Source organism: Podarcis gaigeae, assembly GCF_964106915.1.
Source record: "Podarcis gaigeae genome assembly, chromosome: 15".
NCBI classification, from domain to species: Eukaryota; Metazoa; Chordata; class Lepidosauria; order Squamata; family Lacertidae; genus Podarcis; species Podarcis gaigeae.
Window position 1 is genome coordinate 20,517,399 of NC_139692.1, and position 26,368 is coordinate 20,543,766.

Sequence of the window (26,368 nt, forward strand, 5' to 3'; positions counted from 1 at the left end):
ATATATGTAGATAAAAAAGCCCGCATCCCTGCAAGGAGAAAACTAGCGCATCAGCGAGAGGCTCAACATTTCTCTGCTAACTGATGACATACAAGGGATAATAAACAACATGAAAGGGCACGTTCAAAAGCGACCCTCCCACTTGGAAAGTGAAGTGGTACAGTCTGAGAATGCATAAGGTAACAGCTGCGGCTCCTTTCTATAGAGTCTTCTCGCCCTGAGAGAGGGAGAGACACGTTTTCCTAGCGGCCGCCGGCGCCCCAGCAGGGAAAGAGACTGCGCTTGCGCGTGTCTGTTTGCCCGGACCCATCATGGCGACCGCCACCTTCAGCTCTGACGTGTCCCTCTCTTGACTGCCGGGAGGAGCCTGCCGTCGAGGCCGTTCTCGTGCCCACACTCGGCATGGCGGCCAAGGGGCCCCGGCAGCGGCCTCGAGGGGGAGGTGGGGATGCGGCAGCGGCGGCTGCCGTTTCCCGCCAGCGAGAAGAAGCGCCCCCGCCGGCCACTGAGGAGACCAAAGCCGAGTAGGTGGCAGATAATGGGGTGGGGTGAGCGAGGAGGATATGGGGGGGGGGGCTGCCATTAGGTGGTGACTTAGAGGCACGGAGACACTTTATAGGGGGGAGGGTTGCCTGAGGTAAATGGGGTCCCCTCGAGGAATTTGAGGGAGGGTCAGGTAGGGAAGTCTCCTTTCGAGGTGGACTCGTGGGGGTGGGTCCTGTGGCGCCTGAATTACTAGGGTCTTCCTGACTTTTTAATTTTTATTTTATGGGGGCATTGGGCTGAGGGAAGCTTCCTTAAGAGTCGGGCTCAAAGGGTCATGAGCTGTGGGGCTTTGGAAATGGAATTTATGGAATTCTCTTTTTGTTTTGGTCGTTGGATGATTGTAAATTTCAAAATTTGGAAAAATTAAATGAATTTGAAAATTTGAAGAAGAAAAAGGAAGTGGAGCAGGGGTGGGAGACACTTGACTGGCTTTAGGCTTTGTAAAATGCTGTGTTGCATCATGGATATAAGCCATGTTGAGATACAGATTGTTGCTTGGAAGTAGAAGGGCTCCCACAAAAAAATTGCACCTCTCAGAATCGTGTAACTCCCTCCCTTGAATCTCTGTCCACCACTGTCATATTCCACACGCATAAACAAACACATCCCTCAATCCTGTAGGAGACATGAAGCAGACTTGAGGACATTGTCCAGAGGATAGAGTCTCCCTATTATTTGTAACTCCCTCACCCTATTCAGCTGCCTCCCCGCACTGCAAAAAAAACAAAAACAAAACCACACATGTCCCATAACAGCATCATATAAATAGACAGGGTCAGTAGTATTCACACACACACAGAGGAAGAGCTTTGTGGGACTCTCCCCAATTCTATGGAGACTGCATCAAGACCAATAGGATGTGTTGCTGTTCCACATATAAATGGGATGTTTCATGGGGGATTCTGAAGCAGAGAGACATACTTCTTTTTCTCTAATGCCACAGGCTCCCATTTGGGTGTGTGTAGCTTTGCATTCTTGTACATAGTTTCTTGAACTGAAGGCAGGATACTGCCTCAAAGCAAGAAATTAACACAGTTCTTGTTCCTGCCAGCAGCCATGCAAGAAGGTATTTAGAAAAGAACCTTTAGCAACCCGTGGGGTGGACATGACATCCTTCTTGATTATAGGCCAACCAAAGTTTGGGCCGATCAGTATTTTGTCAGAAGAAGAATCTGCAATCACTGATCAATGTGCAAATCAGTGAGAATTGATCTGCAGTCGTCTCCACAGTGAGAATTTTTAGATGTGTGCAGTATTTCTGGGTGTTTAAAAATGCTTCATTTTAAAATCTGGAATGATTCCCTGAGCACCCTTCCCTTCTCTCAGCTTCAATCAACTTGCCACTTCGGTCTAATCCCCTCACCTTATCATCCACTCATGGGGCTAACACCTGTCTTTTTTTGGCTCTCCCCTAGGTCGTCTGGGAGCAAAGCAGGACATGTCTGGGCCCCTGAAGGATCTACAGCTTTCAAGTGTCTAATCTCAGCCAGGTTCTGTGCTGCACTGCTGAGTAACATCTCCGACTGCGATGAGACATTTAACTACTGGGAACCTGTGAGTCTCATTCATGTCTGTGAAGTGCCTTGTTGGGGTGTGAAGGGGGTACATGTTCAACCCAAATCCTTAATCACTCCTGAATTGAGTAGTAGTGGTATCCAGGGTATACCCTGTGGTTTGTTGTGATGCAGGATCACGATCCTGCAGGTTCATGTTTCCTAAGGGTGACACTGCAAATCCTTTGCTCTTCCTGTTAATCTTTTGCTCATAACTGGCTTAGCTTTTAGCATTGTGTGTGTGCGCACACATCTTACTAAAGCGAGAATTGGAACATCTTCTGACTTGATTTTGTAACATGTCCTACAGATGCACTACCTTGTTTATGGTAAAGGCTTCCAGACATGGGAATACTCTCCTGTCTATGCCATCCGCTCCTATGCATACCTGTGGCTCCATGCCTTACCAGCCTTGTTCCACGCCAGAGTTCTGCAAACAAACAAGGTAATGTGTATACTTCAGGAGTCAGGAATCCCAGGCCCAGGGCCAAACGCAGCCCTCTCTGTCTGGCCCTTGCTATCACCCAAGGCCACACACCCTCACCAGCCCTATGTCATACCCTCTTTGAATGTTTTTGCCTGCCTGGAATGTGTCACTGAACTTAACTAATGCCTCTTGATTGTGTGGAAACTAGCTTAGAATACAAAGACATTGCTCTGTCCACCTCTGCCATCACCTACCGCTAGTATGTGATGCCTAGAAAGTTGCTCAGATGGTTGGGTAGCCCTCAGTCTGAAAGATATTCCCCTCCCCCCATGGCATACCTTGACTTCATCTATGTGCTGGGTGCTTCCTCCATGGCTCACCCAAGTTTCCCCTGTCCCCAACCTCCTTCCCTCCCTTCTGCTAACATGGACTCCTATATCCTTGGTGCAGTGTGGGACACCCAGTTTGCACATTGCAAAGGGTCTGCCCACAGTTTACTGGAGTCGAAAACAGCCTAACATTCTGTTTGTTAATCAAATATCCCTTTCTTTTTTAGTCTGGGCAAGTCCATCTTGGTGAAAGCTCTGGCTTTATGAGTCCTTACTCACAAGGACAGGGGTATGTGGGTTTGACTCTGTCTGCAAGCATTGTAATTGTAACTGTTCATCCTAGGTTCTCATCTTCTACTTCTTGCGCTGTCTTCTGGCCTTCCTGAGTTGTGTTTGCGAGCTTTACTTTTATAAGTGAGTACAGAAAGTGCCTCCTCTATTACTGTTGTGAATACTATGACCATTGACACAGCTGTCACTGAATGGGAATTTGTCAGTTCATCATATAAGAAATGTGCCTTGATAAACTACTGGGCAAGTACATTTCTAGAGATCTTGGGCATGTTTTCTGTGTGCATATCTTACATTGTAGGCCACCTTAAGGATCTGATTCAGTTAGAAATCTTAAGAGCTGGAGCAATTTTGTAGGCTGGCCTAGGATATAAATCATTATTAAACTGTCAGATGAGACAGTCTTACCATTGAGCTGCCATTCAGCATTGCTATCTGTACAAAACCTGCTGCTTCTGGTATCCCTCAGCACACCAGTCTCAACTGGCATGTAGCTGGGAGACTCCAGCAAAAAGGCATAAGGGGGCAGAGGTGGTAGGGGTTGAATGGAGAAGTTCAGAAGACTTATTGAGAAGGAAATATAAAGCCTGGTACTATGTATGCTGGTAGCTGGATTCATAGTACAGAACTGGCCAGAGGTCATGTTAGTACCTTAGAGGTGCCCATAAGCCGTTAACATCTAAAGCTGTGTTGTATTCATCATTTATTTATTGTAAGATTTTTTTTTCTGCTTTTCTGGCAAACCTCACCAAGTGGTTAACATAAAAATGTTATAACAGTATGCATAAATTAAAACTACATAATTAAACAGCCAAGACAAGCTACAAAGGGTGTGGAAGCTTTCTGCAAAATATATTTTCTTTCAGAGCAAGATGGCTGCTTTAGTTGAGGGAGATGCTACCTCGTCTGGAGCTAGTCTTTGGCCTGTTTAGCCCACTCCTGGGTCTTTCCCAGCCCAGACTCCTAAGCCCCCTTTAGCTGCATAAAACACACCTCTGCTTTGTCACTAAGTTACGTGACAGGTCTGAAAACATAGCTGCCTTATTCTGAGCCATGCCTTTGGTCCATATTGTTGTCTGCTGTGCTCGCAAGTTCTTGGCTTCTGCAGGTCATGGGACTTTTTGTGCACTGGAACTGCGCTTATTTTACCTTCTACTTCCCCAGGGCCGTGTGCAAGAAATTTGGGTTGCATGTGAGTCGTCTCATGCTGGCATTCTTGGTACTCAGCACTGGGATGTTCTGCTCAGCCGCTGGTGAGTTAAGAAGTGAATTGCTTGAGGGTTAGGAACCGATTTCATATTGACTTTTGATGGGCAAGGATATTCTCCTGCAGAATTTGCATTTTTGGGTAGAGATGGGTAAGAGGTTGCATGAGAGGTGGGAATTATATGGTCTGTGTAGGCAAATCTTTCCTTCTCTCTCTTTCCAGCTCCCTGTATGCTGTTTGAATGATTCACCTAACATTCACATATACCAGAGCTTTCAAAACTGTGTGTCGCAACACATTAGTGTGTCGGCTGCAGTGTGTAGGTGTGTTGTGTGAACACTTCCTGCACTCCTCCCAGGCCTGGATAGGAGTTAGTTTAACCTCTGGTTTTCTAGTAAAACTGAATTATGGTGTTGCGAAATGATGCATGTCTAAAAAGCGTGTCACCAACATGAAAATATTCAGGTAGGTAGCGGTGTTGGTCTGATGCAGTCGTAGTAAAAAATAATAAATAAATAATTGTCCAGTAGCACCTTATAGACCAACTAAGTTTGTTCTGGTATAAGCTTTCGTGTGCATGCACTCTTCTTCAGATACATAGACACTTTAGACTTCAGACACACTTCTGAAGAAGTGTGCATGCACACGAAAGCTTAGTTGGTCTTATAAGGTGCTGCTGGACAATTATTTATTTATTTGTTTTTCCAACATGAAAAGTTTGGAAAGCTCTGGCATATACTTTTCAATCTTTTCTTCATACTAATGGGGGCTAGAAACTTGTAACCAAAATAAATACTGAGATGTTCAGGATTCTGAAAAGGACATTGGATTTTGCACTAGGTAGTCAGTTCAGACTTTTGTGCATCCAGATTCTGTGGAATTAGCAATGCATAAGGACTGTTTCTGGTTTTAAGATCAGTAGAATCAGAACATGAAAGGCATTCACTTTGCTTACTGCAAGAGTCCTCACTATTTGTTGGAGAACTTAGCCTGGATCCTCAGGTGTAACTGGAGTAAAGGACTTGCCTTGCTCCCTGAGCCCCCTGCATCTTGGCATCTGTTGCAGAACATTTCCAGAGATGAAGAATGAGTCTCCAGTTAGCAAGAGGTTGCTTAAGAATCACCTTTTCCAGCAGAAGGATTCCAAGCGTTATGTTGGTTCATATATAACCTCAAGTACCCCCACCCCTGCCAATCTGTCTTACATTGTGTACAGCCCCTGACCCATCTAGCCTAGTACTGTCTACTCTGACTTGCAGCAACCTGGGCAGAGGGTTCTTTCCCCTCTTTTCCAATCTAATAGTTTTAACTGGAGACTGAACCTGGAACCTTCTGCATTCAAAGCAGATGCTCTCCCATTGAGCTACAGCGCCTTTCCTATGTCACATGTTCTTAGGTTTGTGCTGAGAAAATCTTCTGCTGATAAGGAGTCCTGAAATGACCCCAAGTCATCTGTGGGGCTCTGAATGCTTTTTGCTTTCTCCCAAACCCTGATTCCTTTTTGCTTCTTTTGCTTTTCAGCCTTCCTCCCCAGCAGCTTCTGCATGTACAGCACAGTAATAGCAATGACGGGGTGGTACATGGATAAAATCTCTCTGGCGGTCCTTGGCGTGGCTGCAGGAGCCATTGTGGGCTGGCCTTTCAGTGCAGCACTTGGGTAAGCAAAAGGGAGTGGGGAATGTGGAAGCTTTCAGGGACAGGTAGCTCTAGGTGGGCCCTAGCCAGCTGCAAGGGCAATGATGTCTCTCCAAGACTGATCAGTTTCACTATTGTCCTCAGGTTATTATAGCTCTGTGAGCAGGGCTGCAATGTTTGACTTGCTTGGGATTGTAGCTGCACAATTGTTGCTCCTTGAAAAAGTGTAAATGTTGAGTTTTGGAACCTGGTTCTTTTGCATTCCATTCAGGTGCTGTGACACTCAGCTATTGAAAACTCTTTAATTAGCTTCCTAGGCCCCATGGTGGCTAGAGGAAAGTTTCAGAAATATGTGGGAGGTACCGTCAAAATTAGCGAGAGCTTCCATTAGTTAAGAGTAAAACTGGAAGCATTCAGCTATTATTGCAACTGGAATTGTTCAAGTTAAGAAATTATATCACCATGTGATTTATAAAATTCTGAGCAGAGAACTTTGCATACTGCCATCACAAGTGATACCTTAAGACACTGCTTTGTAGGCACTAAGTAGGTTTCTGTAGCAGTAGTGCTTCCCTAGAAAAGAGAGAGGAGAGATAACAGGTAGCTCTTATCCTGCTATGTTCACCATGGAAAGGGGATTCCCTCTATTACTCCAAAAGGATTGCTCTAACTTACCTCTCTCCGCTCTTTGCACCCCTCCCTTTTTTGTCCTCTATTTCCAAAGTTATCCAGCCAAATTGTTCCAAACTATGCTTTTTTAATCTCTGTTCCTTTTGCTGCTCTGTGTTACAGTGCTATTTATCTATTCCCATGATTCATAAATGTCACTCCCTACTCCCTCTGCTGTTCTCAGGGGGGGGAAATGAATTCCTTTGCATCCTTGATTAATTTAGAAACAGGATTATATTCAAAGGTAGGTGGGTGGGGCTCCACATGGTTGGTTTTGGGGGGCTGGGGGGGGAGGACTAGAGTGAGTGTGCAAGGGTCAACTGATAAATGTTTTTAAAATCCAAGTTGAGATGGGAATATTTTTGGCATCTCCTTTTGCCAGGCTTCCTATTGCCCTGGACTTCCTCATCCTGAAAAGAAAGTGGAGAAGCTTCCTGAGATGGTTTCTGGTCGCACTAGTAGTGTTTCTGGTGAGTTTTCCAAGTTATTTGTGGAGAAATAACTCAGAGGGGAGTGTTGTATAATGGGAACTGAGTTCTTCCAAAGGGGTTACTGAGGAGGAAGGGTCTCTTTTCCACAGTTCTTGCACTTCTGACCCCCCACTCTTCCTTCCAAAGGAGTATTCTGCTCAGTGAAGTCATGTGGGCATATCCCATTGTTTTCTGCATGGCTTTCTGGACAGGAAGGTATTTTCTCTATGGCTAAAATAGGCACCCTGGGAAGGAGCAGTAATGTTCATGTCTCCTCCCATATTGTGGCATCTTCACAATGTGTGTTTCCAACAAGTCTCCCTTGACAGCAGTAGATAATGTGTTGGCTGTGGGAGGGCAACATACACTGCAATGCCCTTCATGGTAGAAGTGATAACTACAGCGGTTTTTTTTTGGGGGGGGGTGCTGTATATGTGCACACACACTTGATGGGAGGATGCTATGTTCAGTGTCAGCCTTGCATCTGCCACAGCCTGTAGTTGTGCCCTAAGTTCTGGTCAGCACTGCTGTTTCACTTGGTTTCCAAATGTGGGAAACACAAGTGCTGTCCTGGAATTGAGACAATCTAGAAACAGCTGTGTTCTTCTTGTTGAATGAAGGTGCCCCTGGTGGCTGTTGACAGTTATCACTATGGGAAGCTTGTGATTACTCCTCTCAACATTGTCTTGTACAACGTCTTCACACCACATGGACCGGATCTTTATGGTGAGTCCACACCTGTAGGACATACATAAATATTTTGGGGTGCTGGGTAGGGACCACAAAAGCTAAGGTGTGATAATGGTGCACAGTTTTATGGGTTGTTCCCAGAGCTGGCCCTGTTTGCAGAGCTTCCTCTACAGCCATACCGTGAAACACTTGGGTTGTGCAAGCCCCAGCAGCCTCTCCGAAGGAATCCGGGAGCAAACCTCTTAGATTGAACTCAAGTCCTTAAAATCACAGCTACTTCAAGCAGACTGCATGAGTCGCTGATACAGTCTTGCGGCCTCTGAGGGATCAAGGGACACCTGAACTTGCTCTTAGTTTGGAACTTCTTAACTTAATCTGAAGCATAAGAAGAGATGTTTTACCTTGGTAAAGAGATGCACCACCTGCAGACTTGAAATGGGATTTCTGCCATGCAGACAGCTGGTCTCATTGAAATATACAGCAGGAAGCAGGCAGGCAGGCAGTATGTAGTTATGGGAATTTGTGGACTATAGGGGTTTTAGTGAGTCTAACCTTCTCTGAAACTGCTGGTGAATAAGTCCAAAATGAGGACATTTATGCAGCGGGTTGGGAAGCAAATTTAGTTTCCTGTGAGATGTTTCAGGTGAGTTGGTTACTGCCTTCATTTATTCCTTTATAAGGGCCTGTCTTACATTGGGGTCATACTTTTTGGGTTCAGCTAGCTCCATACTGGCTACTCTGTACTGACAGTGGTTATCCCAGGTCTTGGAGGTGTTCCCCAGACTCTGAGTGGGAGGCAATGATGTATGTAAGACTGCAGCTTCTGGCTCTGTGGCTGTGGCTGTAACAGCAGCTTGATCTTTGTCCTTCTGTGAGTCCTTCATCTCTGCACAATGATTCCAGACACACATCACTGTTGGACCTCGGAGCCTCTTCTCTCTGTCACTGTATTGAGCCTGACCTTTACACATTTCATGCATGAGCATGAGCTGGCTCTGCTGTCCTCAGGGGACCAGTGAATTCTGAAGTGTCTTACTCAGAATGACGCTTATGTAACATCTTCATGCTAATGAGAGAGCTGCTTTAATACTGTCTCGCCTGGAAACACGATGAAGAGCAGAATGCCGTGTGTGTTTAGACAGTGTCACCGAGGCACACACTCAAGGATGACTCAAGGTCAGATGTGTCTGGATGGATTTTGTTTGTTTGTTCTGACTTTGAAGTAAGATTCCGTGTTTGCCTCATCCATCTGGGTTCAATGCTCAGGCATGGAATCTGGCATTTTAATTTTTGTTTTTAAAAAGCAAGTTTCTAGATCTCATGGCTGCTGCTAAATGTTTGCAAGGGGAAACAAAACAAGGCTTGAAAGAGGACTTCTGATGGTCAGAAAAAGAAGACTCTTTTCCTTTTCCTGTAATTATTCCTCAGGGCTGGAATTTATATTTGTCACCCAGGCTGTGAAAAATGGGACACCAGCACCTTGGAATTTGGGATATGCTGCTTTCATCTGTTCTTGCTACCCATAAACCTCATCACCATGCTCTTGTTTTGATCCAGTACATGCAACCCCTTATTATCCATTGTCACCTTGCAGAATCCTGAACTGGTTTAATGCATCATACTTTCTACTTCCAAGATAAGATTAAAGGGTTTTAGCCAGTGCCCGTGATGGGGTGAGCTCCCGTTGCTCGGTCCCTTCTCCTGTCAACCTAGCAGTTCGAAAGCACATCAAAGTGCAAGTAGATAAATAGGTACTGCTCCAGCAGGAAGGTAAATGGCGTTTCCGTGCGCTGCTCTGATTTGCCAGAAGCGGCTTAGTCATGCTGGCCCCATGACCCGGAAGCTGTACGCCGGCTCCCTCAGCCAATAAAGCGAGATGAGCGCCGCAAACCCAGAGTCGGCCACGACTGGACCTAATGGACAGGGGTCCCTGTACCTTTACCTTAGTCCTACTCAGAGTAGACATGGCTAACATAGGCCCAATGTGGATCAGATATAAATTTTGAAGAGAAGCAGAAACATAGCAATTGACAGAGGAGAGGAAAATGGAGACAAGGAAGTAAGAGAAGAATGTAATCTTGGGTTTAGTTTCAGGAAGCAATGAGGACTAAAGTGAGTGTGACCTTGGCTCTTGGCATTACTGGAGTGCTTCTTAGCTTCCATTCTTTGATGCTGCTTGATAATCCACATAGCAGTGGCAATGCTCTTACCTTGTGCTAGAACAGTATTGGGTAACGTGGTGGTCATATTGGCCTAAAACTTAACAAGCCCCACTCCAAAGATACAAAAGCTCATAGTAATTTGCGACTGAAGAAGCCCCCCAGGAGACGAAAGCAAGGCAAAGACACACAATGTCATCCTTTTTACTTTTGTCTCTACTAGGCAGCAGGCGGTACAGGCCTCTGTTCCTAGAGAAGGTTCACTCGCAAGTTCAGAAACCCCCACAAATAGATGACTGTCTTGCTGGCCTTTGGGCTGTTGACTTTGCTCTGTTGGGGATCATGACTTCCCCAAATACACATTGGCCTAGGAAGGGTGAAGAAAACCCCATTTTCCCTCCAGCAACCTTCTGCACCTCTTTAAAGGGGGGGCTGCCCTTGTTCTTGAGAGAGCCATGGGTCTTAAAGGAGAAGAAGAGATCAGCTGAAGCAAGTCGGGAAGGTTGTCTGCTTCTCAGGGCTGTCTGCAGCCAGCTGCTGGATGAATCGTTCTAAATTGAGGTGGAACCGCGATGTCTTTTGTTCCTTGCGTGCTTTTTATAGCTCCACTACGCAATGCAGCGTTACCCCAGAACTATTCTAATCCATTGAATCTCCTGTGCCCTCTGCCAAGCCTTCTAAATTGGGAAAGCACCTTTGCTAAAGAATTAAAGGGGTGGAGGAGGAGAAAGAAGAACCGTTCGTTCTTTGCCATGGCAGGTGGGGGGAAGGTCAGCTGCCTTGGAATTGCTGAAGACCCCAAGAGCAAGGCACCCTTTCCCCTTTCTGCATGACTCTGTGTGACAGCCTTCCCCAAACTAGTGCCCTCCAGATGTTTTGAAGAACAACTCCCATCAGCCCCAACCAGCATGGCTGTTGCAATTTGAAGCCTCCGGAGGGCACCATGTTGGGGAAAGGCTGATATGTGAAGAAAAAGGAGCAATGATAATTATGGCCAGCATGTTACAGCACGTATTAACCTGGTTTGAGGGGAAAATAATATTTGGACTCTTGCTACCTGTTGCTACCTGGTTGAAATTTGCAGATTGCCAGTTGTCATTTCAGGTGTTGCTGAGCAAGGAGCCTGTGTTTACTATGGGTTGTTTCCCCCCCCCCCCTTAAAAGTGAGCTGCAGTTCATCCCTGCTCTCTTGACAAACATTTCTGTCCGATATGAAAGTTCACACCTGAACGTCACATTTACATCTTAGGTGAACACTTAAAACAAGCAAATAAACAAGGAGCTTAAAAAATAAAAAGTAATGTGTGAGGAGGATATAATGGCTATTGGTTTTGATGGCTATAGGAAGCCACCAATTCTAGAGGCAGTATATCTTGAAATAACGGGTGCTGGGGAGGAACCATGGGGGAAGGTTGTGGCATTCAGGCCCAGCATGTGGGATTCCCAGAGGCATCTGCTGGACCTTTTGGCTAGAGGGCTGCTCTTTATGTTCTGGAGAGGCCTGAGGAATTGCTGGGTCCAGAACTTTGCTATTGCGTTGGAGAGTCTCTGTCTCAAGTGATAGGCCCTGACTGCAGAAGGGCATCACGAGCCCTCTTCAGGAGTCTGTATGGAAATATTACACCTTTGCAACATTTCCCCCCCCCTCCCAATTTTCTCTTCTCTCTTTGCCTCCCTTAGGTACAGAGCCCTGGTCTTTCTACTTCATAAATGGCTTTCTGAACTTCAACATGGCCTTTGTGCTGGCACTCCTGGCCTTACCCCTGACCTCCCTCATGGAAAGTCTGCTGCAGAAATTTCATGGTGAGTGCTGCGGTGTGTTTTTGGGAGCTCAGCTAGAAGCTATGGTATGACTGTCAGGCGACAGCTTGCTTGCAAGCGCAACTTCATTTGGTGGAATTGGCCAAATCCTTCCTGACTGCAAGTGTTCAGAGCAGCCACAGAAGGACAGGGCAGTCAGGGAACCTCAGGCGGAATTTCGTGTGCCGAGAACCTGCTATTACCCGCCACAAAAAATTGAAGTAGGATTCTAGCCCTTATGACCGCCAGAAAAGCATTAGAAGTTTGAGGTGGCTTTTGCTGGAATCCTGGAAGTCCAAGTGGAGCTTGAGCAGGACTTTCCAAAGGCTGGGGAGCAGGAACTTTGATGTCTGCCTGCAACTCCTTGCATCTTCTTCTCTGGCTAGTGCTGGTGGCTGTTACTCACCTTGGAAGCTTTTTGTTAAATTTAAAAGCAGAGCATAAGTACTTAACATGAATGAAGTGTGCCTTGCTTATGCAACCTCGCTGCTTTCTGTTTTCTTCTCCCCCCATTCTGAAATTCTTGTTCTGTATGTCAGTGGCTGTGTGCAACCAAAGGGCACCAGTTCTCCAATCAGGACTGCTTTTTTTGAAAAAGCATCAAGCCTGCCTCCACAACCCCTGCCTGGTCCCCTACTGCCCTGACGCCTCAGAAATGTTTATTTTACTCTTTTTAAAAAATAATTTCTTTGCTAGCTTCAGTCTTGCTTATCCAGTATTTATAGAAGTTAAACAACTTGCAAATGGCAGCAGCCCAGCTTTGCCACAGGGCAGACACACAAGTTCCTTCTTTGCACATTTTAGTTTTAAAAGTGGGAGCATATTACTTCGGATCTCTAAATAGTTAAGGCGTAACTTGTTCATGCTAGGTGTTCCTGGGAAGGCTCGCCTGCTTAACAGCACAAGGAATGCTATTCTGGAAAAACTCCAGCATTCTTTGTTTTGAAACAAACAAACAAAAAATTCCCAGGAACCAGTGGGGCCCTGGGGAGGGGGGTGTCTGCCAGATACTGACCAGTGGTCTACTGGTGGGCCATGTTTGTCTTTCTGTCTTGCCCATCTCTGTAGTGAAGGCTTGTACTTCCAGGGATGTCCACTAGAATGCACTAAGCGCTCACGTTTTGCAGAGGGCGCTGCATGCACTGTGGGAAACATAAAGGCCTCTTGCCAGCCAAGCCCAGTAGTGGAGGCTGTTGTAACTACCCATTTCATGCCTTTCTGCTTAGCAGATTGTGTCCCGAAGCGGCGGCAGGGGGGGTCCCTTCAGTTGCACACCTTGTTCCCATGGGCTTTGTGAAGCGCTGTGCAATCCTGATTTGCTTTAACACCCCAAGCTTTTCCTTTTGGGGGCAATTCAGGATTTTGACATATATTGAGCTGCCTCTGCAGCCCTTGCAAATTGAAGTAATTGCTGTTACTTCCAAATAAATGACTTCCTGCTTCATTCGAGGGGAGACAAGGGAGGTGGTGCCTTGGTTTTGTTTTCCTTCAAGAGAGAGAATGTGCATTCAGAGTTCTCGGTGTACTCTGTTGCTGCCGTAACAAAGCATTGGAGGTTTTAGAAGTGCCCGCCCCTAAGCAAGCACATTTTTCTTTCAACATCTTAGGCTCCTTAGAATTCCCCCTTGGATGAATTTCTACACCTACCAGGTAGCTGGTAAATCAAAGACTGTTCTCGTTTTTCCTATCGCTCTGGGAAAGTATTTATTTGTGAAATTTGAGGTATATGAATTAATTATATACCTTTGCCCAAGATGGGTGGCTTTTAGATGCATTTAGTAGCTGTGTACCAGGCACTTTCACTGGCACTGAGGAGAAATGGCAGAAGCCCCTGTACCTATGCAGCTCAGGGTTCACATCAGAGCTCCATAAAGCAAGCTCCATAAAGCTGGGTCATGCCTGATGATGATGCAAGAGGGGCATTTCTGGATTAGGCCAAGGGTTTCCTTAGCCCAGTTTTCCGTTTCTAGCAGCAGCCAGATGGATGCTCACAAACTGAGCATGAAGGAGTGATTCTCCCTTGCCAGTGGTGGTCTTCAGAGTTACAGTGCCTTCATGTCTGACTGTGTATACTGCTAAAGCACACTCATTATTTCCCTAAAAGAATTATGGTCACCCTCCCAGAGTTACAATTCCCAGCAACCCTTAACAAATTACATTTCCCAGGATTCTTTGAGGGAGAAAACATTCATCAAATGTGCTTTAAAGGCATAGTGTGTACTCAGCCTGTGAAGCCCACATCAGATTTCCCCACCCAAAAGCCCAACAGAGAGCTGAAATAAACAGCAAAGTGCTGCATTCCAAGATAAGGGTGTGGTGGGGTCCTGAACCAAATGCCTTGGTTGTCCTTGAGCCTCTCCCATCCTGGAGCTAACCCCCCCTTTTTTTTGTTTCAGTTCAGAATCTGGGACGGCCTTACTGGCTGACGCTTTCTCCCATGTACATCTGGATCCTGATTTTCTTCAGCCAGCCTCACAAAGAAGAGAGGTTTCTGTATCCCATCTACCCCCTCATTTGCCTATGTGGTGCTGTAGGACTCTCTGCCCTTCAGGTGCGTTTGGAGGTGGCGATGGCTGAGTGTGGGTGCAGGTGGAGAGGGCCCACACCTAGGCAAAGCCATGTTCATGCTAGGTGGTTCCCCCCCCTTCACCACATTGCTCTGAGTTCCCTACTTGACGCATGAGCTTTCCATGTATCCTCAAGAGTTGGCATGAAGCAATAGTGAGAGAGAGAGAGAGAGAGAGAGAGAGGGAGGTTTGCAGGAATCTGTGCTATCTAGGAACACACAAGGAGCTTTTTTCTTCCTGTGGTCCCAGCTGCACACAGGAGTCCTGGGCTGGGAGCTCACAAAGTTGGTCTGGGGTTGTGCCAAAAAAAAGTATAAAAGTGGGCAGCTGGCACCAAAATAAGTCCACACTGTTGTCTCCCAGTGATGCTCCAGTGCAGCCTTTGCCAACCCAGTACCCTCCAGATGTTTTGAGCCACAACTCCTTCAGCCCCAGTGGCCAGGGATGATAGCAGCATCTGGAGAGCGCCAGCTGCACCATCCCATTCCGCTTTGTATTTCCCGAACTTGTGCAGAAATATAATCTTATGGAAAGGCTGTTAGAGGCTTCTTTGCAGCAGCCACCATCTTCCACCACTGGGTTATTGAAATGAGCTCTATTCCCCCCTCCCCTTGTTGTAGTCTAAATGACATTCATATTTTGCTTTTCTCTCTCCCCTTCCATAGAAATGTTACCACTTCATATTTCAACGTTACCGCCTGGAGCACTACACGGTCTCTTCAAACTGGCTGGCCCTGGGGACCATCTTTGTCTTTGGGCTCCTGTCATTGTCGCGCTCTGTAGCTTTGTTCAGAGGTTGGTTCTGGAGAGGCTGCCCTGCTGCTTATTAGTCCCAGGTGGACAAACAAACATCGTAATGCATTTCAGGGGTCGCTTACTCCTCCCTTATCCAGAAACCATGGAGCAGGAGACACCTGACCATCTGCAGAGAATGGCATTCTTGGTAGCTGAATCAGAACTTTTGGAATTCCTATTTGCCAAAGTCTGAGCGTAGCTATCTTTTGGGAGTCTTTCAGGCCTTTTGGTCTGTTCTGGTGGTTAATATTGGTGGTAGCCATGGGATTTGAACAACTCTTTTGATTCTTTCTCTCCTGCCCCTTTTGCTTCTCTCCTGATTTAAGGATACCCAGAGACTTTGGGATTTAATGTAAAATCCTTCAGGTGTGTTCTGAAATTGGGTAGCTAACCTAGGATGCTTAGCAAAGCACATGCAGGAGCCCCTTTTGAAGTTAAGAGGCCTTATCGTAAGAGCTGGTGTGGCATAGTGGCTAAGAAACTGGGGAAGTCTCTGGTTTAGATACTGTCTCTGGCATTTCAAGTAAGACTGGGAGAGTCTTGACTTCTGACTGAATGTTAGAGAGCCACTGCTGGTTGGAGCCTGTTGGACTCCCACTCCCATCAGCCCCAGTCATCATTACTAATGGTCAGAGATGCTGGGTGGTGTAGTCCAATATTTGGAGTTCCAGAGGTTTTCTATCCCTAGTAGATAAAGTGCTGAGCTATATGGGCCAGTGGCTTGGCTCCTTACAAGGCATTTTCGAAACTGTAAATTTCTGGTTCACTTTGTTGAGTGCAAGGGAAGGGCATTTTCACAGTTTATCATAGCTCAGGGAAGCTCATGCTGACTTGAAGGGGTTCCTAAAATTGTTTAGGCACAAAGGCACAGCCAAATCTTCTTCCTTTTTTTTCACTTACAGTGTCTCTTCCTCTTAGGTTACCATGGGCCCCTTGACCTGTACCCAGAATTCCACAGAATCGCCACTGATCCCACAATCCACACTGTGCCAGAGGGGAGGCCAGTTCACGTTTGTGTGGGGAAGGAATGGCACCGTTTCCCCAGCAGCTTCCTCCTGCCAGATAAGTAAGTCAAGGCACAAACAGGGTTTATCCCACAAGGATGCAGGTGTTGTTCATCACCATAGATAACCAATTTGTGCATAGACCAGGAGTAAATACTTGGGTGGACCTCATTAGCAGCTGCAGTGGCCAAGCTCCCCAGGCTCACTGATGGTGATGAGAACTGGGTTGCTTTTGGCCACTGCAGGAATCAAAGGAAGGTGTTGAGGCCTGTGAGATGGAGAGAGGACCTGGACATTGTGACCTAAACACTGGGCAGTGTTGTGTTGTGTTGAAGTTGCAATTTTGATGTGTTTTTGGTTTATTGCCAGGTTTCATCTTTCGAATGTTTCATATATATTTTTTACTAATATATTTATTGCTCAATTCTTTTTGTAAACCGCTTTGAGAATGTTTGTTTGTTTGTTTACAATCAAGCAGTAAATAAATTTATGAAACAAGTAATTTTGCAGGACTGCAGCAAAAAAAAATGCAAAATGTGGAATTAGGAGCAGAATTCAGTTTCCTATAAAACCCACTTCAGGATTAAAAAACCCCCACAAAGCAAGGTTTCTAGGCCTCATGGCTAATACAAAGGGGACAGGAGCTTCTGTGAGCTCCTTGCTCCTCCCCTCATCTGCATCCATTATGTAAATAATTGCAGAAAATGACTTTTCAAAAGATGAGACATGATTCAGATTTGCTCAGGTAGTGCAGATGGCCAAATCCAGCTCCTACGGTAATGTACTTTGGTTTGGCTGAACACAGAATTTTAAGTGGGATTTTTTTTGGCTGGGTGTGTTGTGTGTGCTACTGATTAGCACAGCTTTGCATTTAGCTTTTCATGGTGACACTGATGCTCACGTCAGGCTGCGCTTATGCCTGCCCCTTCAGCTTCAAACTGAGGCAGCTTTGCCTGCACAGACGTTACTGTAGCTGTAAATTCAAGGGTTTAATAACCTAACGGTACCTAGACCATAATGCGCCAGATGGATATCTCTCCCCCCCCCCACCTTTAAAAAAAGAGAGAAAGAGAACGAGGCATTAAATCCCAACACCATCACAAGGGATTGATGATTAAGAGGAACAAAACTCGCCCAAGACTACGTCAAAACTGCTGCAGCGTTGCAAGAGCTGGGATTAGCTCTGGCCTTGCCAGTGATTAGGGCTCAGGCAGCAGCCGAGGGCTGTGTTCTTGGAGTCACTGGAGCATGAGTTAAGGAGCATCAAGGACAAAAAGGCTTTCTGGATCTCCTGCCCCACTGAAGCACCTTCTGCCAGGGTTGCTCTGACCCTGTTGCAGCAGACGGGCTCCGAATGATACCTGAGCTGTAAACTTTCTTGGCGCTTGTAGGCAAAATGTGAATTTAGCAAGGCTTTGTACCTACAGGAGCCTGTTTGTTTTCCTCTTTTCCTGACTCTGGCCTTTGTTCTCTTTGCACTCTCAGGAGTGCTGCACGTTTCCCCCTATCACTGCCCCCCTCCAATGGCCTGTCACAACTGTAGCATTCCATTTCCCCATGGTCTGCAGCCCTCTGATGAGGGAAGCCCCTAGAATATGTAACATGAAGAGCAGTTAATGATAATGGGACTGTGAACATGCACACACACACCCCACTCCCAAATCCTGATTCACCCATGAAGGAATCACAAGCACATCCTCATCTTGTGGCCTGCAGATTACGGTGAGCTGTTCTGTAGCGGACAGCTGGCAACCCCAAGCTGTGTTCACAGCCTTTGCCTTGCTGGGTTATTGCTGTGGCATTTTGCTTGCAAGTTAAAAGCCCACAGGGTTTAATATCACCCCCTCCCTCTTACTCCCTGCAGTTGGCAGCTTCAGTTCATTCCATCAGAGTTCAGGGGCCAGTTGCCAAAACCATTTGCCAAGGGACCAATGGCCACTCGCATCATTCCAACAGACATGAACGACCAAAACCAGGAAGAGCCCTCCAGATACGTAAGTGGCATCTCTCCCCCCCCCCCCCCCTCTCTCTGGTACCTTGGACAGGACACGCTTGCTGTGCCCAACGGGAAACAGCACTCTTGATTTCTTTCAGGGCAGAACTTCTCTTTGGCATGTGGGGGATTCCTACGTACCTGTTTAAACATAAGCGGCCATAGCTGGGGGACGTCACTGCATTTGGACAAAGCTGTTTCCGTGATAAGTGCCTGGACACTCAAGTATTTTAAAAAAACAAAATGTAACTTCAGTCACCAAGTTGTCACAGGGTGCAAGCAGAACAGACACACCCAGGTCCTAAAAATATAAACTCTTATGCACAGTACAACCTGTGGCCCAAATGTGCATATGTGAGACAGCTGTAATGCAGAAAGGCATCCCAATTGTTGTTGTTCTACTGATGAGACAGGCAAGGAGATGTTGTCCCTGCAAAGAGTAGGAGTCCTAATGCTGTGTGAGCAGCATCCCTGTAGGAGATGGGAACCAACCCAAAATGTCCTCTCTCCCTTCCAGTTTGACATTTCCAAATGCCACTACCTGGTGGATTTAGACACTGCAACCGAAGCACCCAGGGAGCCACGGTATGCAGCCAACAGGGAAGAATGGATCAGTATCGCTTACAAGCCTTTCCTGGATAGTTCAAGGTAAGATGCTGAAAAGCACAAGGGGAAAAGGAGGGCTATAGGGGGCGCATTCTGCCTAGTTAGGGATCTCTGCAAGACTCAATTCGGGAACTTGCATCTTTTGGGGAGGGAGGGAGGGATGGAAAAGTCGTTGCCTGAAAAAGGGAGCAGTAGCCATGTGTGTGTGTGTGCGCGCACACACTCTTAATCTGTACAGGCAAACTGCACCTGCTCTGTCTACTCCTTATCACAATGGTGTTTGGAATGGCAACAGCCTGCACTGCTGGTGGATTTTCAATAAAATTTCCTTTTGGGATGACTTGGCCCGGGGTTTGAGTCATGCTAGAGGTCGAGAAGGAAGGAACCCCCCCCCCAAGCAGGGAGGACTGTTGGCAGCCAGCAGCACTCTTCTTCCTACCTTCCCCCCTTTCCCTTGCAAGTGAGTTGTAGACTGCTAAAAAGATTACTGAGGTGTGAAGTTAATCACATCCCCTCACTTCTAAATTTGCATTTCCCCTGTGTCATCCTCTTCCTCTCGGCAACTGTTCTGGCTGAAGTTTTGCTCCCAAGTCTACTGGTCCCAGGGGGGCTCACCTTTCAGGAAAGATCTGTCAGACTCATGAGACACTGAGGGTGGGATTTCGGGTCCCATGCAATCCACTTCCTCTTCCCCCTCCAGCCTCACGTTGATGGCTGCGACATGTCTGGCTCCTCAGAAGTGTTCACCAGCTGTCTGGCTTCCCCAGCACTCCCCACGCTTTTCTCTTTATATATTTTAAAATATAAGAGCCTGATCGAGAATTGTTATTTTAAAAAATAAATAAAAAGCTTGATGAGTGGGTGGATGGGAAGCCAGCTCTGCGAGAATTTCCCCAAGGAAGGTGGCAGTGGGAGATGTGTTAATAGGTTACCAGCTTGCTGGAGTATCTCAATTGGCAGCTCGGGGGGGGGGGGGGTGTGGTGGTGGCAGGAAGAGGTTCAGCTGACTGTGCTGGCGACCCAGAGAGGCAGCATCCGAAGCAGCTGCTTCCATCCTTGGCCACTTCTGCCAATACTGAATCTGAAGAAATTACATGGTGTTAAATATTCCATAGCTTGTGCAGCCTGGCAGTAATTCTATGTGTGATGAAGTGGTATTTTTCACTGTGGTTTGGCTTATTCATTCGCAAAACATATTTGTCTCACTGTCAATGCATTTCTATATCTCCAGTGCTTTCGTTTCTGAAAAGAAAGATATCTGACCTTAAGTCTGCCCTCCTCACCTTGGGGAAATCCTTTCCTCAAATGTCAGATGTGTTTGTTCTGCACACGCTCAGAGGAAGTGTCACTTTCATTATTTTATATGTTCCAAAGGGAAGCGGGGGGCTTAAAAACTGAAAAGTTACTGGGGATCAGTCCTGGCATAAGTTTAATCCCTGAATATTCTAAGCAGCAAGCATGAATTGAAGCCCTGAGCCCTTTCCACTCCTTCCTTTTTATGGGAACCTGGTGGAAGACCCTCCGTTGACTTGCCTGTAGCAGTGACAGCTGGTTACTGCTTGCTCCTAGTTCAGAGGGAGGAAGAGTGAGAGCCGGGGGCATGCTGGATTTTGGCAGCCTCTAGATCTGGCAGCTGCTCCGTCGATCCAAACATAGCGGTTCCAAAAAGAGAGAGTGGCGGGTGTGTGCAGGGGAATGGATCTGTTAATAGCTATTGGCTGTTTTCAGAGACTGGAATTTGACCGAGGAGATGGAGGGAGAGGGGAGGTCACGTGGCTGCTTGCAAACGGACTCGAACCTCTGGCTGGCTGCCCCTCTCTCAGCCCGGCTGACCTCCACTGCAGCGCAGCCAGCTGCCTAACTCCTGAACCCTCAAGGGGAGAATGCGGACTAACAACTGTCTGTTTCTCTGCCCCCCCCCCCCCTTTGTGGTCTCCAGGCACTGTGTAAATCAAAAACCACCGGCCTGACCATGACCACTGCTCAGTGTTCTCAGGGAATTTCTGCATGGGTGGGCCTTAAGTTTAGCTGCTCCTGCTGCATTCTGTACCTGAGACTGCCACAATTCTGCTCTTGAAACTATTTGTGTAAATGTAGTAATATAGCAGGGCTGTAGCTGAGATATGGGTTTTCAAGTAACATTTTGGGCTTGGAGGCTGGGGTAGGAGGGACCAGTGCACAAACACAGGAGAGCCAGTGGGGGCTGCTGCGCTGGGCTGCCACTCTGCGCCTGCTGCCTGATGAGTGCGTTTTATCTTTCTCACAACTACTGTTCCTCTTCTCTGGGAAACTGAATGACCCTGGCTGCTCGATTCATGCTTGCTGAACCAGAGGCTTCTGGGACACAAAGAGTCCCCCATTGACGTCAGCCAGTGCCGTGGTAACTCTCAGTTGGCTTTGATAAATGGTGCTGCTAATTGAATTAGAGAGCACTCAGAGCCATCGACTAATTATGCTACTCAGGCAACAGCTTTGTCTGGGTCCATTTAATTCTGCATTGGCTGAGCGCTCCAGTTCTGGGGGAGGAAAGGGCAGGATGGATTAGGGATCCCAGCTGAGGCAGCAAAGGCATGTGCCAGCACTTTTAAACCAAGGAGACCCTCCCCATTCCCCACCAGCTGCCTTAGCACTTCCCCACCCCCTCAAGCATACAATAAGCTACCAGGGGCTTTAAGCAGGCCAGCCCTCCCTGTCAAATTCTTTTTTGTTCCTCTTTCCTCTATAAGTGATGTTCAACTGCCCTTGATGTTCTAATTTTCCCCTGCACATCTAGGGAGTCTTAGAAACCCTCACTTTCTCTGTGGGTAGGCCTGTTTTGGTGCCTTCCCACCACCAAGTTTGCTATTAATAGCTAGCAATGTGTGTGTCATACATTTTATTTTCAAAAGCTTCCTTGGCTTTCCAGGTCCTCAAAGTTCTTTCGGGCCTTCTACATCCCCTTCCTGTCCCACCAGCACACAACGTACATGAACTATACCATCCTGAAGCCTCGGCGCTTCAAGCAAGCCAGGAAGAAAGCTGGAGGCTAGCTCGAGCCTCTGGGGATCCAACGAGAACCGGCCGAAGATGCTGGCTTCTTCTTCAGGTGTCTCAATCCCACCTGCCCACTCCCATTTTTTGTAAGAGTGGCAGTGGCTGTGGTGGGTGGGTAGGGAAATGCTTGGGAAGGTTTCCCTTTTTTGGCTGGCTGTGCTGCAATATTACTGACCACCTGATCTGCCATTGTTTGGAGGCTCTGCTTCGCTTTCAGAAACTCCTGGAAAGTATGAGCAAGGCATCATCTTGCTGAGGAGTCAACAGGAGCAAAAATCTTGGTTTGTGCGAACGTTTACCAAGTTTCTGGCTGAGAGGTAGCCTGGGGCTGCTGTGGGTCTTTCAGTATTTCCCCTCCACCACAGAACATCTCGCCAACCCCGGAGGGAAGTTTTTATTTTGGGAGGGGGGTGTATGTGTGTGTTTTAAGAGGCCTTTTGGAGAGAGAAAACAGCCTCACCAGCAGGAATGCACAACGCTCCCTGGTGGGTCTTCAGGGGAAAAGGCCCTCCTTGACTCAGATGGAGCAGAAATAACTTGCACTTTCGAGAACTGTGACTCTGTTAATTACATAATTTAGTGAAACATTGACTTGTGCGTGAGTGGGTTTTTATTTTAAAAACCTCCATTGTCTGTCTTGTCAGCTGCTGCCAAAACATGGGTTTGTGTAGGGTGTTTTTTTTGTTTTAAGTTTCCTTTCCCCACCTCTACATTCTAGCTTCTTTGTGAAATGTCTGGCTTAATATGTTTCCAAATTTACTAAAGTGTGGAAGGGAGCTCTCCTCCTCACTGCACACCTGTCGCTGTGAAATACAGTGGCTTCTCATTCAGTCTGCATTGTATGTACTATGAAACTGTGTCATTAGTGATTAAATATTAGGCTTGTATCCCCCCCCAAATGCAGTTTTAGGTGTGGAAGGAAAGTGCGTGTGTTGGTCTCTCTCTGTCTTTCATGCACCCAAAGCTCCAGTCTAACTGCATCATCCACAGCCTCAAAAGTAGATGAGAAAAGTGCTGACGACATGTGGGAGCAACAGGTGATTTATTTCATGACGGGAAGGCCAAGGTCTCCCTTCTGAGGCTAGAGCTGACATTTTAAGCATCCAATGAGACTATCCTTCACCATGTACAGCTAATGCATCTAGCCGGGGCCCCTGAAGAAGTGGGAGGCAGCAGATGATTTTTCACCCTAAACTTATGCATGTTAAAAAAAAAATCACAAAACATGTTATTCTGAAGAAATGTTTGAGGAAGCCAGTCCCAGAAGCAAATGAGTTGGTTTTGGTCACTTTACCTTGTTCACTTGAATTGTAAGGAAGAAAATGCAGCCGCTAAGTTTTTCCACAAAATATAACGTTACTAAATATTTCACATGGGAACAGGGCTGCAGGCTAAAGATTCATTGCCACCAGGGTGGCCAGAAGTGGGATTGAATGAACATCTCCACCCCAACACTGGAACAACACACAGAGGTTGTGAATCTGGAAAACCGGCGCATCATCCTCACAGGAAGAGCAGGAGATGTGGCTGGGCAAAGCTGTGAAGAGGAGAAGAGAAAGGGTTGTGTCAGAAACACACTTAAGGAGAGCTGCTAGCCTCTCCAGCCACAGCTGAGTTGGTCCCTATTTGGAAACAGCAGAGGCTGCCTGGGATCTCCAGTGTGGCCTGATTCAGAATCTGGTGATTTTCCCCCCTTTTAACATACTTTAGAGAAGAAATAGGAGAGTGCTGGTCCCATTTAAACACTGTACTTGCTGATTGCCATTTTAGTCCTTCTAAACAGCACTGGCTTCTCTCCTGCCCACACCCCGAAACTGTGCTCTCCTGTGCCTTGTAACAGCTTTGCAAAAGGCAAAAAAAATTCAACCCTTCTTAACAGCTAGGAATATCTTGCTACACAAAGCAGGCTGCATGAAGGCATATCGTCCTCACCACAAGAGCTTTTGCACATTGGTGCAACCGTGCATGCGTGGCCTCCGTCCCCATTTGCTCAGTAGGGCAAAGAAGAGGCTCACGTGTGCCTTGCTATGTACAAAAAGGCAGAGAGCAGCTGGGAGTTTTGTTAGTCACGATGTCTCGAGCTGATGTTCTGGAGACTGGAGCGACCCTTCCAGCTGGTTTATGCAATGCAGCATGAATCATGCCATCAACAAGCTCGGGGCCTATTATTAGATTAGGAAACTGCTGCCTCAATGCAAGATCTGCTCATAAAGATCAGTTATTTTTTGCCACAGTTCTCAACTAGGGGATGCTGGCCAGAGAAAATAAGAGGCTCTTTGCTTCTTAGGAATTCCTCTTCTGCAGCTCAACTAACCTTTGACATCCAGTACAGAACTTTGTTGTTGCCCGAGTTTTAATATTTGTCACTACCAGGAACTTGCAGTAAAAAGCTGACTTTGCATGCTTCAATTAAAGCTTGGGTACTCCCCCCTCCCCGACTTCTGAGCGATCACATTAATGACCAATGAATCCTTTTGCAGCTAAGACCTGGAACCAGTATTTCCTTCCTGCTAGTGACCCTGGTCCACTGATATGAAGCTGCCATTGACCCATCTAGTTTAGCATTGTCTACACTGACTAGCAGCAGTTCTTGAGGGTTTCAGGCAGGGTGACCTCTAGTGGAGGCTACTCTGTGAGGGCTAACAGGGCACAGCCTTACCAAGCTCTGACCTCAGCTAGTCTGCACCGGCCTACTTTATTTACTTGCAACCAATCAAGAGATGTCTCTACCTGCCCTTGGCTCTGGCTGTGCTGCCTGTTAGCTTTGTTTCTACCTTAATGGTCTCAGTGGGCATCAACCAGAACTGGTTCTCTCCTGACCCTACCTAGAGTTGGGAGGGACTGAACCAGGGCCTTCTGCATTCAAGGCAGAGGCTCGACCAATGATCTATGACCAAATTTTCAACACCTTTTTCTCAGTGAGAGAAACCTGGTCACTGCAGGGCTGTTCGAATGGGGTCTTACTAAGAGAATCAGAAGTGTGTTTTACAACAGGGTGTATTCAGCCTAATGGGTGAAACATTGTGCATTCCCTCGGGGCTGCCTAACATTATCAAGCATAACAACAAAGCAGCTGCATCTGGATTACTAATCGAACTGACAGACCCTGGAACACAAGCAGGGTGGGGTTTCTGGACCAGCACCAAATTCTGAGGAGGTTCCAGGTTGTCTCTACAGCAGTTCACACACCAGTTACAATCTATTGTGCCCACTAAGCTTGTGAGTCAGCATGGCAGGCATAAGCTTGTGGTGCAAGCATACTGCTCCAGCAGAGCTGTTGCCTCCCCCAAAATACCTACCCTCTGCTGTTCTATGGTTGCAGGATAATGTTCTCTCTCCTTGCAATACAACTTTTCAATCTCTCAAAAAAGGATCAAGATAACTTACCAAAGAGTCACCCTCTTCAGACCACTATATATATATATATATATATATATATATATATATATATATATATGCTTTCGTAGATTTTCACGGGTACAGGAATGCAGGTTTTGGTGTCCTCGGGTGTCTTCCCGTGTAAAAGTTGGGGTGTCTAGGCGACGTTTCGACGAGGTCTCACTCGTCATCTTCAGGCTGGTGCTATAAAATCAATGGGGAAGCTTTTGCTGGGTTGCATATACCACCTGAGGCCAAGGGTATGTGTCCAGGTTTTAATGTCCCTTGTGGGGAAACACTCCCAACTGCATAGAAAACGAATTCATCCAGAGAAAGCATTGGATCCAGAGGCTCGCCCTGTGGATTCCTTAATCTCAAAGAAGAAAAGGCGAAGGCAGCAAAATAACACGCGATAAAATCTCAAAGCTGCTGAAAAATGTGTTATCTATGGATAATCCTTTCCCCTTAACCCCACTGCCTGACACTTTCCAAGAGCCACTATGTCTGTTGATTTGCAGAGGTCAAATCACTCCCATCCCGTCCCTCCCCTCATTGGGCTCACCAGAGGACAGAAGTAATCTGGAGCTGGGGATCTAGAAAGGCCAGCCCTAATATTGGGTAGAGGAAGGAAGCAAATGTGGGGTGGAGTGGGAAGGGAAGGGAAGGGAAGGGAAGGGGAGTGGTGGTGGTACTGGAGGACAGAGCTATGTGGACCATGAGGTGTGACAGGTGCTCTTCATCCTGCCTTCAGGTACAGCAGAGGACGTTGTCAACATTGAAAAGCCACCTGCCAGTCTGTGCATGGAAGGGGTTGTGAGCAGTGGAGGCTGCTGCATTAGGGGAAAAGGGGGCACTGCCCCAGCAACCTGTCTGCCTTCAACCTACAAGAGCTCAGGGTGGCTCCACTTTCATTGGCTCTGGCGCCACCTACTGTTGGTCTCCCTGCCTTCCACCCTACAGGCGTGAAATATGCAATTTGTCCTTCCCCCTCTCAGGTAGCAGAAGTTCTCGGGCCGGTCCTGAGAACCAGCCAGCACTTGTCCCCTTTGGAAAACAGCCCATGCTCAAAACACACTAGGCCATTGGAATAAAGGGGGGAAATCCCCCTTCACTTCCCACCAAATCCACCTTCACCGCACTTGAGAGGCCTTGCCTCCTTAGCAGGGTCTTTCGTCACCCCCTGCCTGGCTTCCAGAAGGAGGAGCCTTGACCTCAG

At 47.0% G+C, this 26,368-nt stretch overlaps 1 protein-coding gene and 1 long non-coding RNA gene across 3 annotated transcripts in view; one reads left to right on the forward strand and one right to left on the reverse strand.

Annotated features, from left to right (window-relative positions):
• LOC310832326 (alpha-1,2-mannosyltransferase ALG9-like) overlaps positions 1–22,666 on the forward strand; it is a 32,301-nt gene extending 9,635 nt beyond the window's left edge. Inside the window, exons 1-15 of one of the 2 annotated variants that reach the window (XM_083714016.1) lie at positions 250–524; positions 1,962–2,100; positions 2,410–2,544; positions 3,199–3,269; positions 4,311–4,399; positions 5,875–6,010; positions 7,040–7,127; positions 7,748–7,853; positions 11,657–11,779; positions 14,173–14,327; positions 15,009–15,138; positions 16,057–16,204; positions 18,007–18,136; positions 18,653–18,783; positions 21,647–22,666. In XM_083714016.1, the coding sequence (XP_083570142.1) occupies positions 403–524; positions 1,962–2,100; positions 2,410–2,544; positions 3,199–3,269; positions 4,311–4,399; positions 5,875–6,010; positions 7,040–7,127; positions 7,748–7,853; positions 11,657–11,779; positions 14,173–14,327; positions 15,009–15,138; positions 16,057–16,204; positions 18,007–18,136; positions 18,653–18,783; positions 21,647–21,770 (1,827 nt within the window). In that variant the 5' untranslated portion in view covers positions 250–402 and the 3' untranslated portion in view covers positions 21,771–22,666. Of the gene's footprint in view, positions 1–249; positions 525–1,961; positions 2,101–2,409; positions 2,545–3,198; positions 3,270–4,310; positions 4,400–5,874; positions 6,011–7,039; positions 7,128–7,747; positions 7,854–11,656; positions 11,780–14,172; positions 14,328–15,008; positions 15,139–16,056; positions 16,205–18,006; positions 18,137–18,652; positions 18,784–21,646 lie in introns of those variants that run through there. The other variant, XM_083714018.1, reaches the window with a different exon arrangement.
• LOC310832410 lies at positions 22,180–25,235 on the reverse strand. The gene is made up of 2 exons (XR_014558271.1): positions 24,918–25,235; positions 22,180–24,150 (listed from the first exon to the last, which is right to left on the reverse strand). It is a non-coding gene; the product is annotated as an uncharacterized lncRNA (long non-coding RNA).
• Positions 25,236–26,368: the final 1,133 nt, after the last annotated feature.